The 16,841-nt window shown below is 49.4% G+C and overlaps 1 protein-coding gene across 1 annotated transcript in view; it reads left to right on the top strand.

Moving 5' to 3' along the window:
- Positions 1-3,933: 3,933 nt before the first annotated feature.
- The window catches only part of ABO (ABO, alpha 1-3-N-acetylgalactosaminyltransferase and alpha 1-3-galactosyltransferase), a gene marked incomplete at both ends in the record, with an annotated part of 31,278 nt that continues 18,370 nt past the window's right edge, over positions 3,934-16,841 (top strand). Inside the window, 2 exons of the mRNA XM_081237075.1 lie at positions 3,934-4,012; positions 4,229-4,327. Coding sequence (XP_081093201.1) covers positions 3,934-4,012; positions 4,229-4,327 — 178 coding nt within the window. The remainder of the gene's footprint in view (positions 4,013-4,228; positions 4,328-16,841) is intronic.

Genomic DNA, 16,841 nt, shown 5'->3' with positions numbered 1-16,841 from the left:
TACAAAACAAAACATACTCTTACCATATGACCCAGCAATCATACTCCTTAGTATTTACCCAAATGAAGTGAAAATGTATATCCATACAAAATCCTACACAGGGATGTTTATAACAGCTTTATGTATAATTGCCAGAACTTAGCAACTAAGATGACCTTCAGTAGGTGAATGGATAACTGTTGGATCATTCACACAATGGAATATTATTCAGCACTAAAAGGAAATGAGCTATCAAGTTAAAAAAAAGACGGGCGAACCCTAAGTACATAATCGTAAGTGAAAGAAGCCAATCTGAAAAGGCTGCAGACTGAATGATTCCAACTATTTATGACATTCTGGAAAAGGCAAAACTGTGCAGACAGTAGAAAGATCGGTGGTTGCCAGGGATGAAGGGGAGCTGGAGGGATGAACAGGCAGAGCCCAGAGGATGTTTAGAGCAGTGAAACAATTCTATAATGGTGGCTACGTGTCATTATACATCTGTCAAAACCCATAGAAGGTACGGCACCAAGAGGGAGCCCTGATGTAAACTGTGGACTTTGGGTGATAATGATGTGTCCGTGTAGGTTCGTTGATCATATTCTACGGTTCAGGATGCCAGCAGCGGGTGAGGTTTTGTGTGTGGAGCCAGGAGGTTCTATGGGAGCTCTGTACTTTCCACTCCGTTTTTCTATGAACCGGAAACTGCTCTTAAAAAAGTAAAGTTTATTAGTTGAAAAAACAGGTTGATCATTGAAACGGAATGCTTTTCTCTGTCACTTCTGGTCTCATGTCACTGCCCAAAACAAGTCACACGGCTGCCCCTCACTTCCGGCAGGCACCGAAATGCAATTCTACCCAGTGCCTGGAAAGAGAGAGCCAGGATGTTCATAAGAGCCCCAGCACCTCCTGAGCAAATGTTGCCACGACTCTTGGTACAAATTTCTGTATCAGAGCTCTTAGTTGCAATCAACTCTGTTGATTTAAGCAGAAAGGGGATTTATTAAAAAGATATTAGGGCACATCCAACTTGAAGATGTCAGTCTAAAGTTGGCATTTCCTCTGTTCTCCTTTCAGAAAATACCAAAAACCAAATAGAAAACAAACAAACAAACAAAAAAAACAAACTCTTAGAGGTATCTAAAGAGGCATTTAGTATCCTGGACCATACAATAGGTGGACAGGGTGTGAAAAATAGTAGAGATGGATCAGGGGAGCAAAATGAAGTGAGGAGGGGATGTACTTGGCTCCAGGTCTCTGGAATCATTGGTGAGTCCCCTTCTCCAAGGTGCAAACACAAAATTCTGCTCTGGCAATGAGGATGTGATGGGTGATATGGTAGTCGGAGCCTGTGTGGAGGTTTGCTTCGGAGAAGCAGAGGGTGGGATGCTGGGTGAAGACGCACAAAGATAAGGTATATTTGCAGGACTGTGTGTTGGGGGCTGGGATTAGAGAGATATTGCACTGGGAACAATCCTGCAGCTTCCTTTTCTCTCTGACTCAGGGATGTAAAGGCTGAAGGAACTTACACATTAGGAAAACACTTGTTACCCTTAATTATGATCTTGTTCCCTCCCACAGTGACACTAGAGCAAATATCTATGCCAGGAAATACCTTATTTATGCATGAGTTTCAAAATGGGAATTAGCATAGAACCTATGTAACGATACTACAAGATTAAAAAGGGGAAAAGAACAGGTGAAACTCATGGCAGATGAAGAACCCATGCCAAAAAATTTATGCCATAGAACAGATGAAATTTTTTTGAATTAAAAAAAATGAAGCAATCTCCTTGGTAAAACAAAACACAAAGCAGAAAAACATGAGCTTATGGAGGAAACAGTGAACAGAAGGATTTAAAACTGAAAGTTAAACTCAGAGAAAGAGTGGGAAAAAAGAAATCATCACAGAAATTAAATAAAATTATAAGCATATGAAAAGAATAAGCACTCCTAAAAACACGTCAAGGGACATAGAAAAAAAGCCATGATTAAGAGATCAAAAGCTTTACAGACAAACAGAAGCTAAGAGTTTAGCACCACCCAGCCAGCTTTACAAGCAGAAACTAACACACCATTGTAAAGCAATTATACTTTAAAGATGTTTAAAAAAATGTTAAAGGAACTTCTCTAAGTGAAGAAGAAGGGGCCACAACCAAAGCTCACTGGTAAAAGCAAACATACATTAAAGGTAGTAAATCAACCATGTACAGAGCCAGTAGGAAGTAGTAAAATAATCTATATCCAAAATAAGTAGTTGAGGGATACACAAAACAAAAAGATGTGAAATATAAAGTCAAAAACCGAATGCTGGGGGGTGGGTGTAGTAAAAATGCAGGGCTACGCCCTAAGCCCGTGCTCGGCAACAAGAGAAGCCGCTGCAATGAGAAGCATGCGCAACCGCAACAAAGAGTAGCCCCCACTCGCTGCAACTAGAGAAAAGTCCGCGCGCAGCAGCGAAGACCCAACACAGACAAAAATAAATAAATAAATAAATAAAATTTATTTTTAAAAAAATGCAGGGCTGTTGTAAAAATGCATTTGAACTTAAGAGATCAGCAACTTAATCATATATGTATGTATAGATATGGGAGGAATGTAGTAAATAGCTATGGAATGTCTTTGTATGGTGACACACTGTGACTAAACGTGTCGTGGTGACCGTTTTTGAAATATATAGAAATACCAAATCACTGTTGCTTAACAGGAACTAACAGTGTTGGAGGTCAATTATACTTCAAAAACAAACAAGCTCATGGAAAAATCGATTAGATTTCAGGTTACCAGAGGCAGGGGGTGGGGGAAGGGAGAACTGGATGAAGGTGGTCAAAAGGTACGAACTTCCAGTTACAAGATAAATACTAGGGATGTAATGAACAACACAATAAATATAATTAACACAGCTGTATGTTATATCTGAAAAGCTGTTAAGAGTAAATCCTAACAGTTCTCATCACAAGGAAAATGTTTTTTCTACTTTACTTTTGTGTCTCTATGAGATGACCGGTGTTCACCAGGCTTACTGTGGTCATTACTTCAGGATGTATGTAAGTCACATCGTTATGCTGTACACCTTCAGCGTGTACAGTGCTGTATGTCAGTCATATCTCTGAAAAACTGGAAGAGAGAAAGAAAAAACACCCATAAATAGATGCATAAAGAACGGTATAGATGCAAGTTATTAAAATATGGAGGCAAATTCTAGAAAAATCAGGAACAACATGGAAGTGGTCTCTAGGGGTGGGACTTGGGGATCCAGAAGGTTTGGAGCGGGCTTCCCTGGTGGCGCAGTGGTTGAGAGTCCGCCTGCCGATGCAGGGGACGTGGGTTCGAGCCCCGGTCCGGGAAGATCCCACATGCCGCGGAGCGGCTGGGCCCGTGAGCCGTGGCCGCTGAGCCTGCGCGTCCGGAGCCTGTGCTCCGCAACGGGAGAGGCCACAGCAGTGAGAGGCCCACGTACCAAAAAAAAAAAAAAACCAACTTTGGAGCAGAATCTGTTCCTTCTTATTAACATTGTGAAGCTGCTACGAGCACTTCCCTTATTTTAACAAAATCAAACAGGTAACTGGGTGCAGGGGGGAACTGCAGGCATACGGGCTGTCCGGGAGCTTGGCCAGCCAGGCGAGGAGAGGAGCGAGGCTCAGGCGGGGGGTGGGAGGCAAGAGGGAGGGCAGCAGGAGCAGAGGCCTGGGGTCACCGGCCGGAGGGGAGCCTCCCGGCCGTGCTTGTGGAGCAGGCACGGCGGGGAGTCGAGGAGAGCCCAGGGTGCACCAGGAAAGGGGCTCATCCTGGGCGCCAACGGAGTGGCACAGATGACGGGAACTGGGGTAGGAGAGCCGGGACAGGGGCAGGGCTGTGATCAGGCCTTGAGGCTCCCTTGAGGGTGGACGCCTGCGCTGCTGCTGAATCTACGTGGCCCGTCCGGCTGGGTGTTTCTCAGGGTGGGGACAGAGAATGTGGACATCTGGGGACGGACAGCCAGCTAATGGCGGGGGGGAGGGGATCAAGGACACCGAGCTGGATGGCGGCTGCAGTGCTGGGGACAGAGGGCAGGAGGGGGACCTTGTCCTCTGTTCTTCACCGGGTCTCCCCGATGCCTCCAACGGGGCCTGCCACGCACAGGTCCCCAGCCAGAGCCACTGAGTAAACGAAACTTTATGCAACAGGTCTTGTTGGGGACACGATGGCAGAATACCTCATCCCTGCCCGCGGGCCTCGCATTCTATAGGGGACGCGAAGCACCGTTGAGCGGTGTGGTCCGGGCTTCCTTGGGGCAGTGCTCAATGCACGCAGGCCAGGGGTGGCAGGAAGACCCCCAGGGGAGTGGTGCCTGGAAAACCAGCTGGAGGTGAGGGGCATGGAGGCAGATGCGGGGGTGGGAGAGAGATGAAGGCCACAGGGAATTTGCTTTGGTGGGCCTCACAGCCGCGGGGGAGGTAAGGTCGGCGGGGTGGTAGGGCCTTGCGGGGAGACTCTGTCTGAGGGCCATGTGTGTTCAAAGGGCTCTCCCTCCTAAAGTGACCTGGCGGCGCAGGTGCTGCTTGGCTGAGCGGGGCGGGGAGGGGCGAGGCGAACGCTGGTTATTCAGCTGAGGAGGAAATGGTCCTGCGTGTCCGGGATCAAGTGTGGGCCAGGGGCCAAAGTCTTCTGTGACACTGGCAACTGTCTGATAAATCAGGAAGTAAGGGTGGCTGGGACACGGGCTGGGGAAGACTGGATTGACTAGAGTGGCGCCGGGCAAGGGTATGGCCAGGACATCAGGCAGCACAGCCACAGAGCCGTTGGGGCAGGGGGCCTGCAGGCCGGGGGCAGAGGCAGGGAAGACCGGAGGGGTCCCCCCTTTTCCCCTTTGGTAAGGCAGCGGCGGAAGAAAGTTTGAGGAAAGAACTAGAGCTGTAACGTGGCCGTAACCTAGTGGATGGGCTCCTTGCCAGCTGGGCTTGGCAACGTCATGCATATTCTTCCTTAATTAACGTTGGATCAGGCTCTGCCCTACCTGTGTGCCTAGCATTTGGAACCTAGGCCCAGTTTGAGGCGTTACCATGAATGCGCTCCATTCTCTCCTCTCCTGGCCACATGGTGACCATTGTCCCTTCAGCCACATAGTGCCACGTGGCGGTCCTCGGCTCTGACCTCAGGCCGGGCCTCCGGGGGTCCCCGCTCTGTTCCCCAGGCCTCGATCTCAGTGTCCAGCCCCACAGGTACTCATGCAGGTGCCCCCAGCAGACGGCCGGCCACCCCAGGCTTGGCGTGCACTGGAGACCCCCCCTCTGTCTCATCCCCAGACCCATCAAAGCCCAAGCTTCCCCTGGCAAGAAGAACCCAATCTCAGGAACTGGGAGACGCGGTTGCTCGACAAGAAAATATCCTTTACTTATTCATCCTGAGCCAGTGGCAGAAAATACAACACAGCTGATTTTTAAAACATATTAAGAGGAAATTCATACAACGCAAAATTAATCATTTTAAAGTGTGCAATTCAGCAGCATCTAGTCCATTCACAATGTTATGCAGCCATCATCTGAATTTTGCTTCAGAATATTCTCATCTCCCCCTATAAAGGTGCGGTACCCAGTAAGCAGTTACTCCCCATTCCCTCCTCCTCCTCCTGCCCCCTCCCCCCACCCCACCCCAGCGCCACCACAACCACCAATCTGTGTTCATCTCTACAGATTTCCCTCTTCTGGATACTTCATATAAGTGGAATTATGTCACAGTGGCCTTCGTGTCTCATTTCTTTCACTGATCACGTTGTTTTTGAGATTCATCCACGATGTGGCACGTATCAGTACTTCATTCTTTTTTATGGCTGAATAACATTCCGTTGTATGGACAGACCACATTGTGTTCATCCAGTCATCTGTTGATGGACACTGGGGCTATTTCTACCTTTTGGCTATTGTGAACAGTGCTGCTATGAATATCTGCGTACAGGTACTTGTTTTTGTATCTGTTTTCAATTCCTTTGGGTCTATACCTAGGAGTGGAATTGCTGGGTCATATGGTAATTCTATGTTTACATTTTTGGGGAACTGCCACACTGTTTTCCACAGCAACTGCACCATTTTACATTCCCACCGACAAAGTATGAGGGTTCCAGTTTTTCCACATACTCACAACACTGGTTATTTTCCATTTTTTGGATTATAGCAATTTCAGTGGGTGTGAAGTGTTGTCTCATTGTGACTTTGATGTGTATGTATATCCTCGATGGCTAGTGGGGTTGAGCATATTTTCATGTGCTTATTGGTTATGTGTGTATATATTTTCTTGGAGAAATGTCCATTTTGAAATTGGGTGATGTTTGTTGAGTTCTAGGACTTCTTTATATATTCTGGACGCTGGACTCTTATCAGATATGTGATTTACAAATATTTTCCCCCATCCTGTAGGTGGTCTTTTTACTCTCTTGACAGTGTCCTCTGATGCACAAAAGTTTAAAATTCAGATGAAGCCCAACGTACCTTTTTCCTTTTGTTGCTTATGCTTTTGCAGTCATATCTAAGAGTCCATCACTGAATCCAAGGTCAAAAAACCTCTATGTTTTCCCCTGAGTTTTATTTAATTAATTAATTTATTTATTTATTATCTTTGTCTGCATTGGGTCTTCACTGCTGCGCATGGGCTTTCTCTAGTTGCGGCGAAGGGGGGTTACTCTTCGTTGCGGTGCGCGGGCTTCTCTTTGTGGTGGCTTCTCTTGTTGCGGAGCACAGGCTCTAGGCACATGGGCTTCAGTAGCTGTGGCTCGCGGGGTCTAGAGCGCAGGCTCAGTAGTTGTGATGCATGGGCTTAGTTGCTCCGCGGCATGTGCGATCTTCCCACACCAGGGCTCAAACCCGTGTCCCCTGCATTGGCAGGAGGATTCTTTTTTTTTTTTTTTTTTCAGTACGCGGGCCTCTCACCGTTGTGGTCTCTCCCGTTGCGGAGCACAGGCTCCGGACGCGCAGGCTCAGCGGTCATGTCTCGGGCCCAGCCGCTCCGCAGCATGTGGGATCTTCCCGGGCCGGGGCACGAACCCACGTCCCCTGCATCGGCAGGTGGACTCCCAACCACTGCGCCACCAGGGAAGCCCTGCAGGAGGATTCTTAACCACTGCGCCACCAGGGAAGTCCCTCCGCTGAGTTTTATAGTTTAAGCTCTTATATTTAGGTTCACAAAAATTAACTCAAAATGGAGTTAATTTTTTGTATATGGTGTAAGATAGGGGTGACCGTTGATTTCTCATTCAGCTTCTTAAACAATTTTTATTGAAATATAGTTGATTTACAATGTTGCGTTAATTCAGGTGTACAGCAAAGATTCAGTATACATATATGTGTATTTTAGATTCTTTTCCATTATAGGTTAGTACAAGATATTGAGTATATTTCCCTGTGCTCTACAGTAGGACCTTGTTAGTTATCTATTTTATATATAGTAGTGTCTATATGTTAATCTCAAACTCCTCATTTTTCCCTCCACCACCCTTTCCCCTTTGGTAACCATAAATTTGTTTTCTATGTCTGTGAGTCTATTTCTGTTTTGTAAATAAGTTCATTTGTATCAGTTTTCTAGATTCCACATACAAGCCAGATCATATGATGTTTGTCTTTCTCTGCCTGACTTAACCTCACTTCGTATGATCATCTCTAGGTCCATCCATGTTGCTGCAAATGGCATTATTTTGGTTTTTTTTTATGGCTGAGTAACAGTTCCTTCATCTTCTCCTGCTGCCATGTGACCCTGACAAGTGGCTTCTGCTCCCCCCGCTCCCAGCTTGGCACAGGCTAGGACATGCCCTTGGGACGCTTCGTGGTAGGACCCCTTCTTCCATCCCCAGTGGCTGGCACCCAGGGATGGAGGTTGGAGAGGAGAAGAGAGCATCCAGTTTTCAGGATGACGGCGTGAGCCACTGGTCGGAACCTCTGGCTTCTCCTCGTCCAGCCTGGTCCCCTCATTCCTGTCCCTCCGCCAGGTGGGAACCTGCACAGGAAGCATGGGCTTGGGGGAGAGGGGCAGAGAGAGGGCTGTCTTCTCCCCCTGAGCTGTGCCATGTTGAATTCTTGGCTGGGGCCCATGGGCCTGATGTTCCCACACCCCAGACGGGCCTCCCCTGAAGACACAGGTGACAACCTCCCAGGAGCAGCCTCTGCTGAGAATTTCATTGACACTCCTCTTTATCCCTGTGTGTTGGAATTCTCCGGGACCAGGAACATTCCACCAGAGAAAATGATGAGACCCAGAGAGTGTCCAGGGCCTCTGGCTGTTTGGCCGTTGGGCAGATGATATGCCAGGTGTTGTGAGAAAAGCAGTCCCCAGGGTGGAGAGATGGCCAAGGAGAGGTGGGGTGTGGAGCGAGGACGAGCTTAGCTGGAGAGGTGAGCAGGAGCCAAATCCCCCCCCCCCACACACACACACCCGGGCTTGAGGACCAGAGCAGGGGGGCAGGGCTTGGCCCTGAGGGCAGGGGAAGCCACCAACCGGGCCCCTCTGTGATCTGAGGCGGGGGCAAGATGCCGCCCCCGGGGCTGTTGGGGGCAGCTGGCTTTAGACATCCAGCCGACAAGTCTGGCTTTGGTTGTGGAAATCACCTGGCTGGCAGCGCTGGGCAGATCTGGGCAAACAGGAAATCTGCTGAGGCTCCTCCCCGACCCCTGACCCCGCCCCAAACGAATGGACAGGTGGCAGTGGCCCTGGGGAAGGAGCTGGACTTTCTTCCCCAGGTTAACCTTGCTCTGAGTCTGAGCTCTGAACTGTGTCTAGCTTCTGGTAGGCTGACTTCTGCCTGCCATCCTCCATCTCTGCCTCCAGGCTTCTGACCTGCAGTCGGTCCCAGGAGCCATGGACCCCAGAGGTGAGTGGGGAGGGCCAAGGGCTCCAGGAATGGAGCTGCGGGCCCCGCTCTAGGCATCTGACCGTCTGGCCCAGCTTTCCCAGCTGCACTAGAGCCAGAGGTCCAGAGCCAGCCTTGGCGAGGACAGCAGGAGCAGAGAAGGTCTGGGGAGCTGCGCTTGCATGTGTCGGGGCTGGTCTTGGGTAGGGACGCTGCTGGCTCCCAGGGAGGTAGGACAGATGGGACGTGGCCAGGGTGGAGGAGGGTGGAGGGCAGACCCTTGGTGGAGCTGTCCTGATTTGACCTGCCAAGCTCCTGCCCGGGTCTCCTGCAGGTCGGAGCACCTCCGCCTGCCCCCTCTCCCCGGCCCTCTCTTTCCTCTACTTGTCTGGGCCCCAGAGAAGACAGCTGGCAGTCAGTGAAGGATTTCCTCCTGCTGTAAAGACTGCCTGGTCCAAGTCCCTCCCAGGAGCTTGGACGCAGCCGGTGCCTGTGTGGGAGGTAGGAACCCAGGGCGCCTGGCGGGGGTTGAGGGGAGGTGGAGGTGTTGATGGAGAGAGAGGCAGGGAGGGAAGGAGGAAAGGGCCCAGGGGAGAAGAGCCTCCATAGGTCCAGGCTGGGTCCTGGATGTCATGAACCCAGCCCTGATCTGACCCAGTGTCCCCTTGTGAGGCTGCGGGTCGAAAGGCAGAGGGAAGGGGACGAGAGAGGGAGGAAGAGGAAGCGGCAGAGCAGTGCTAGGCTCCCCAGAGGGTGGTCTGTGCCTCCGGGGTTGAGGGATGGAGGCTCTGCCTGGCGCCCCCCTCGCCCCTCCTTTTGCTGCTGCCTGACAACCACTCAGGTCTTACTTGTTAGAACCCACCCAACCCCCGACCAGCCCCCGGAGTCTCTCTTTACTTGACCAGTGGAGAAGGGTAGGGGAGTGACCGGGGGGCTCTGGGTTTTCCAGACACCTAGGAAGGCTCCTGTGCCTCTGCTCAGCATCCCCCCAGCCCCCCAAGCAGGAGGAGGTGGCCCTGGTGAGAAGCTGGGAGAGTCCCGGGAGGCCACAAACACCGCCACGGGTTCCTCGCTCCTTCTGTTCCCTCCTGGCTCCAAAGACAGGGACCGGCTGGAGTGGGGGGCGCGTGCCAGCACCTGCAAGGAGGTGGCGGAGAGGGATGGGACTTCTGCCGTCCTTCAGGGGGTCAGGGCTCAGCCCGGGCAGGACCCAGGCCCCCGCCTGCTAACAGGAGCCCCTGGGTGCGTGGAGGAGCGCACATCTCCCTGGAGGAGGAAACCAGAGGACACGGCCACCTCTTTTTGTGACATCTAACGCTTTCACTGATGGGAAGCAGCCAGACTGACCTGGCCAGGGCTGGGCGTCGGGCAGGGCTCCCGGAAGAAATCGTGTTCCCAAACAGGCTGGAATGCATGGGTATTCCTGGTTCATGTTTGTACTGGTTCCCTAAAGCCGTGTGTTCTCAGAGTCTACTCTTCATGACCAAAGCAGAGAGGCCCTTGTGAGGTTGGTGGGTGGTAGGAAGGGCTACCAGTGCCCAGAGCCAGCCGGACCCCATGGCCCTCCCTGGCACCATTTTTGACATCCTGCCCGGGTGTCACCCAGACCACCCCTGGGGCCTGGCGGTCCAGTTTCCAGTCTCTCTGGATCCTCGGACAGCAGGTGTCTTCCACGGTCTCTTCCAGCATCCTACCTCCCCCTCCTCTGTCTGGTCCGTCCAGCACACCCTGCTGCTCCCTCCCTTCCTGGGCTCACTTCCCGGTCCAGAGCCACACTCCCTGCCTTTGTCCGGGATCAGAGGAGAGCTCCTCACACTCTGCACCAGAAACTGTGAGCTTCAGGTTCCCCTGGGCCGGCCCGCTCTGTTTCAGAGATGGTTGAGGATGGGGGGCTCAGAAAGTCAGCTGGAAAGTGCCAGAACCCAGACCAGTCCCCAGCCCTGAACTACCGAGTAGCTGTGCTGCACAAGGTGTGGGCTGAGGAGCTTCCATCCACATCTGTGCATTGAGCTTCTACTGTGTACCAGACACCGTCTAGAGAGGGGGCACAAGAAGTGTCAGAACACACGTCCCCGGTGCCACTGGGCAAGGCGGACACCACGCAGGATGTTGGGGGAAACTTACGAGCAGAGAAATGGTCGAGCTGGCACATGATAGCCCAGCTCTCAGCACCCGGCGGGGTAGATCGGGGAAGGCGGACTACGAACACCAGCCGTCCTGCATGCCGATATGCAGACAAAGGGGGTCCCCGAGGTCAGGAATCGGCTTTGCTGGACAGGGGCCGACTTCTGCTCATTCTTCCATCAGCTACCTCAGGCCGCTGAACCCCACCAGGGGCAGGAGATGAGCATCCAAGCCCAACCCATTTGTCTGCCCACTTTTTTTTTTAAAGAATTATTGTGGTAAAATATATAACAAGAAACTTACCATTTAAGCCATTTTTAAGTGTACATTTCAGTGGCATTAAGTACACTGTGCAACCGTCACCACCATCCATCTCCAGAACTCTTTCATCTCCCCAAATGGAAACCTGAACTCCCCTCCACCCCCGCTCCAGCCCCTGACTCCCCCCCATCTACTTTCTGTCCCTGAGGATTTGACTATTCTAGGTCCCTCAGACAAGCGGAATTCTACAGGATTTGACCTTTTGTGACTGGCTTACTTCACCTGGCAAAATGTCCTTGAAGTCCATCTGTGTTGTAGCTCAGGACAAGCCTTTTTAAGGCTGACTCCTTTATCTATCTATCTATCTATCTATCTAACTAGCTAGCTAGCTATTTATTTATTTTTGGCTGCGTTAGTCTTTGTTGCTGCGTGTGGGCTTTTCTCTAGTTCCGGCGAGCAGGGGCTACTCTTTGCCGCAGTCCATGGGCTTCTCATTGGGTGGCTTCTCTTGTTGCAGAGCACAGGCTCTAGGCATGTGGGCTTCAGTAGTTGTGGCACACGGGCTCAGTAGTTGTGGCTCGAGTGATCTAGAGTGCAGGCTCAGTAGTTGTGGTGCACGGGCTTAGTTGCTCCGCAACATGTGGGATCTTTCCAGACCAGGGCTCCAACCCATGTCCCCTGCATTGGCAGGTGGATTCTTAAGCACTGTGCCACCAGGGAAGTCCAAGGCTGACTCCTATCCCATTGTGTGGATGCCACACATTTTCTTTATCCACCATCCATTGATGGACATTGGGTTGCTTCCTCTTTTTGGCTCTTGTGAATAAATACTGCTGTGAACACGGGTGTCCAAATATCTCTTTGAGTCTCTGCTTTTACCTCTTTTGGTTATACACCCGTGAGTGGAATTGCTGGATCATATGGGAATTCTATGTTTAGTTTTTTGAAGAATTGCCGTACATTTTTCCACACGACAACATGCACCAGGGATACATTTTGAAGGTGGAGCTGACACAGCGTGATAGTGAATTGGATTCAGGGTGGGAGAGAAAGGAAGTATTAAAGATGCCGTGGAGACTTTTTTTTTTTTTTTTGGCCATGCTGCACTGCTTGCGGGATCTTAGTTCCCCAACCAGGGATCGAACCCAGGCCCCAGCAGTGAAAACACCAAGTCTTAACCACTGGACCACCAGGGAATTCCCAGCCTCAGAGCTTTTGATGCATGGTGATGCCCTATCATCAGGAGGAGTGCCCCCCTTTGGTGGTGTGGTGATGGAGACCTACAGTCCTGTTTGGCCATGATAATGTTGATGTGCCTTCAGTGGGGATGGCCGTGAATGGTCCAGTTTCCTAGTCCACAGGTCCACAGAGAGGTGAAGGCTGCAGAAATGACTGGATGGTCAGCAGTGTAAATATGATATTTAATGCTCTGGTACAAGGTAGGAACCCCTGGGCGGTGAGTGTGGGTAAAGAAGGGAGCCCAGGACCGCACCTGGAGTCTCCAACATTTGTGCTACAGGAAGAGAAAGAGCAAAGGCAGCCGGGCAGGTGTGGCCTGGGAAATAGACCAAAGAGAGCAGAGTCCCACTGTGGCTGACGGGTTAATTCAGACAAGGAAGGAAACACTGGGCTGAGGCTGCCGAGATCACTGGAGCCTTTGTCGAGGGAAGTTCCAGTGAGGCAGTCAGGGTGAAAGGCTGGCTAGTGAGGGTAAAGGACGGAAGAAGGGTTGGAAGGCTCGGGCGTAGAGGACTTTCCTTTCCAGGCTTTTCTCTAAAGGGAAGCTCGTGAGAACGGGGAGGGGAGCTGGAGGTGGAGACGTCACAAGAAACATATGAGCGATGTACAGATGTCACCCTCTGCTGCACCCCTGCTCTGATCACAGCTATTTCTTCCTGTTCACCTGCTCCTGCAGGCACCTTATTGCCAGGGCACAGCCAACACCCCATTGCTCACCCGATGAGTGAAAACTGGAGTCTTGTACAACCCTTATTTGCACTGCTCTTCCTATCGTGAGATTGAATTTCATTGCTGCTCGGGCTTTCTCTAGTTGCGGCGAGCGGGGGCTACTCTTCGTTGCGGTGCTCGAGCTTCTCATCGTGGTGGCTCTTCTTGTTGCGGAGCACGGGCTCTAGGCGCGGGGGCTTCAGTAGTTGTAGCACGTGGGCTCAGTAGTTGTGGCTCACGGGCTCTAGAGCGCGGGCTCAGTAGTTGTGGCGCACGGGCTTAGCTGCTCCACGGCATGTGGGATCTTCCCGGGCCAGGGATCGAACCTGTGTCCCCTGCATCGGCAGGTGGATTCTTAACCACTGCGCCACCAGGGAAGTCCAGGTTGAATGCTTTTTAACATCAGTTGTCATCTCATATACTTTGCCCTTAAAAAATTCAACAGTTGCTCTTATTTATTAAATTGTAGGAGGTATTATTAAGGGAATTCGGGCTTTTTGTGATATGAGTTGCAAGCATTTTTTCCCCCTGAATTTGTTTCTTTTGATTTTGTTTGTGGTTCTTTTTAACCACGCATAACACTTTCAGCTTCATTGGCTCATATTTATTTGTCTCCATTTAGGGCTATTTTTTTTTTAAAGAAGATGTTGGGGGTAGGAGTTTATTAATTAATTAATTTGTTTTTGCTGTGTTGGGTCTTCGTTTCTGTGCGAGGGCTTTCTCTAGTTGTGGCGAGCGGGGGCCACTCTTCATCACGTTGCGCGGGCCTCTCACTATCGCGGCCTCTCTTGTTGCGGAGCACAGGCTCCAGATGCGCAGGCTCAGTAGTTGTGGCTCACGGGTGTAGTTGCTCCGCGGCATGTGGGATCCTCCCAGAGCAGAGCTCGAACCTGTGTCCCCTGCATTAGCAGGCAGATTCTCAACCACTGCACCACCAGGGAAGCCCTAGGGCTATTTTTTTTTTTAATCTTTTGTCAAACTTAGAAAGGCTTTTCCCCTCTCCAAGATTTAAAAAGTAACATGTTATGCTGGTTTATTTATATGTTTATTCAATGTTATTATTTTGAATAGGTAGTACATTTACATGGTTCAAAAATAAAAATTATACTTCGAGGTCTACACTGAGGAGTGTCACTTCTACCTGGTCTCTGCCGACACTGTTCCCAGCTCCCTTCTCTTTATAGGTAACCGTTTTTATTCATTTCTTGTGCCGCCTTTTAGGTTTTTTTTTTTAATGTAAATGTAAGTGAATATGGTTATATGTCTTTTCACCCTCCTTTCTTACACAGTAGGTAGAATATTATTTGTACTGTTCTGTACTTTGCTTGAAACATGACCCATATATTCCAACTGCAACCCCCCCACTTTTTTTAACGGTTGCATAGTAACCCTTATTGGACGCACCACAGTTAGTCACCCCGCCCCCACTGATGAACACTTGGGTTGTTTCCAGTCTTTTGCTCTTACATACAAAGCCTATCAGTCATTCTACACGTGTGTAGCTTTCTCTGCCGTGTACATTCTCAGAAGTGGGTTTGCTGGGTCAGATGCTAAGTGAGTCTGCCTCTGGGTAGATACTGTCTGATCTTCATTTATGTGGGGTGCTACCCTTTTCTACTTCCTACAGCGGTGTTTCTCACCCACCCCACTCCACACACACAATTATGGCACTGTAAGGAGAAAACTTAACTTGCATTTAAATTGTCCCTAAAGGGACTTCCCTGGTGGCGCAGTGGTTAAGAATCCGCCTGCCAATGCAGGGGGCAAGGGTTTGAACCCTGGCCCGGGAAGATCCCACATGCCACGGAGCAACTAAGCCCGTGCGCCACAACTACTGAGCCTGGAGCCTGCGCTCTAGAGCCTGCAAACCACAACTAATGAAGCCCGTGCACCTAGAGCCCGTGCTCCGCAACAAGAGGAGCCACCGCGATGAGAAGCCCGCTCACTGCAACGAAGAGTAGCCCCCGCTCGCTGCAACTAGAGAAAGCCCACACACAGCAACGAAGACCCAACACAGCCAAAAATAAATAAATAAAGATATTTAAAAAAGGAAAGAAAGAAAGCTCTACACCAAGGTGTGAGCAGGCGCGGTTGTCTGCACAGTCCCGCCTGGAGAGCATCCAATCATGTTTGGTATTTTCACCATCCGATGGTGAGAAATAGTATCTCGCTGTGGCTTTTTTGTTTCTTTGTATTTAAAACGGCTTCAGGAATAACTGACATATAATAAACTACACATATTTAAAGTGTGCTGTCGGATAAATTTTAACATTTGTGTACATCCATGAAGCCATCACCATGATCAAGATAATGAACAAACATGCCACACCCAAAGTTTCCTCTTGCCCTTCGGCAACCTGTCCCACCTTCCCCACCCTTGCCATGCAAGGCAACCCCTTGTCTTTTTGTCCCTCTAGACTAGTTTGCATTTTCTAGAATTTAATATAAAGGGAATTGTACAGTAACGACTCCTTTTCATCTGGCCTCTTATTATTTCGCAACTCCTCCATGCAAATCTGTGTATCCAGTTCATTCTTTCTGCTATTGTGTGGACACACCTCAATTTGTTTATCTATTAATCTGATGATTTGGGTTGTTTGAATTCTTAGCTATGGCAAATAAAGCTGCTGTACCAGTCCTGTACCAGTCTTTGTACAAACATGATTTCACTTCTCTGGGTCATCTGGTAGGAAATGCCAAACTGTCTTGCAGAGTGGTTGCATAACTCTACGTTCCTGCTACAAGCATATGGGAGTTCCACTTGTTCCATGTCCTTACCATCATTTGGTATGAGTCATCTTTTTACTTCTAATAGATATATAATGGTATCTTACTGTGATTTTGTTTTATTTTATTTATTTTTTTTTATTTTAATTTTTTTTTTTTTTTGCGGTACGCAGGCCTCTCACTGTTGTGACCTCTCCCGTTGCAGAGCACAGGCTCTGGACGCGCAGGCTCAGCGGCCATGGCTCAAGGGCCCAGCTGCTCCGCGGCATGTGGGATCTTCCTGGACCGGGGCACGAACCCGCGTCCCCTGCATCAGCAGGCGGACTCTCAACCACTGCGCCACCAGGGAAGCCCTGTTTTATTTTTTAAATGAAGTTTTCTTTTTAAAATCTTTTAAAATTAAAATTAAAATTTTTATTTATTTATCTTTTGGCTGGCTGTGCCACACGGCTTGTGGGATCTTAGTTCCCCAGCCAGGGACTGAATCCTCGCCCTTGGCAGTGAAAGCATGGAGTCCTAACCAATGGACTGGCAGGGAATTTCCTCTTACTGTGATTTTAATGTACATTTTCCTAATGACTAATGAAGAACATTTTTCATGAACTGTTTTTCGCCATCTCTACATCTTCTTTAAGGAAGTGAAGGGTGTTCAGATCATATATATATGTATATATATCACATATATATGTATATATATCATATATATGTGTGTATGTATACATATGTTTGTTTTCATATAATTGGGTTTTAGATACAGCTCCTTTACCAGACGTGATTTGGAAATTATTTTTTCCAGACCTGACTTGTCTTTTTATTCTCTTAACTATGTCATTCACAGAGCAGAAGTTATTCATTTTGATCAAGTCCAGCTTATGAATTTTTTCTTTTATGGATATGGCTTTTGGTTTTGTATCTAAGAAATCTTTGCCTAATCCAAAGCCATAAAAGTTGTATTCTGTTTCTTTCTAAATGTTTTATAGTTTTAGCTGCT

The sequence above is a fragment of the Mesoplodon bidens genome (assembly GCF_964165515.1).
Source record: "Mesoplodon bidens genome assembly, chromosome: 6".
Lineage (NCBI taxonomy): Eukaryota > Metazoa > Chordata > Mammalia > Artiodactyla > Ziphiidae > Mesoplodon > Mesoplodon bidens.
The sequence above is the reverse complement of the archived record's forward strand: the minus strand, read 5'-3'. Positions and strand labels throughout refer to the sequence as shown.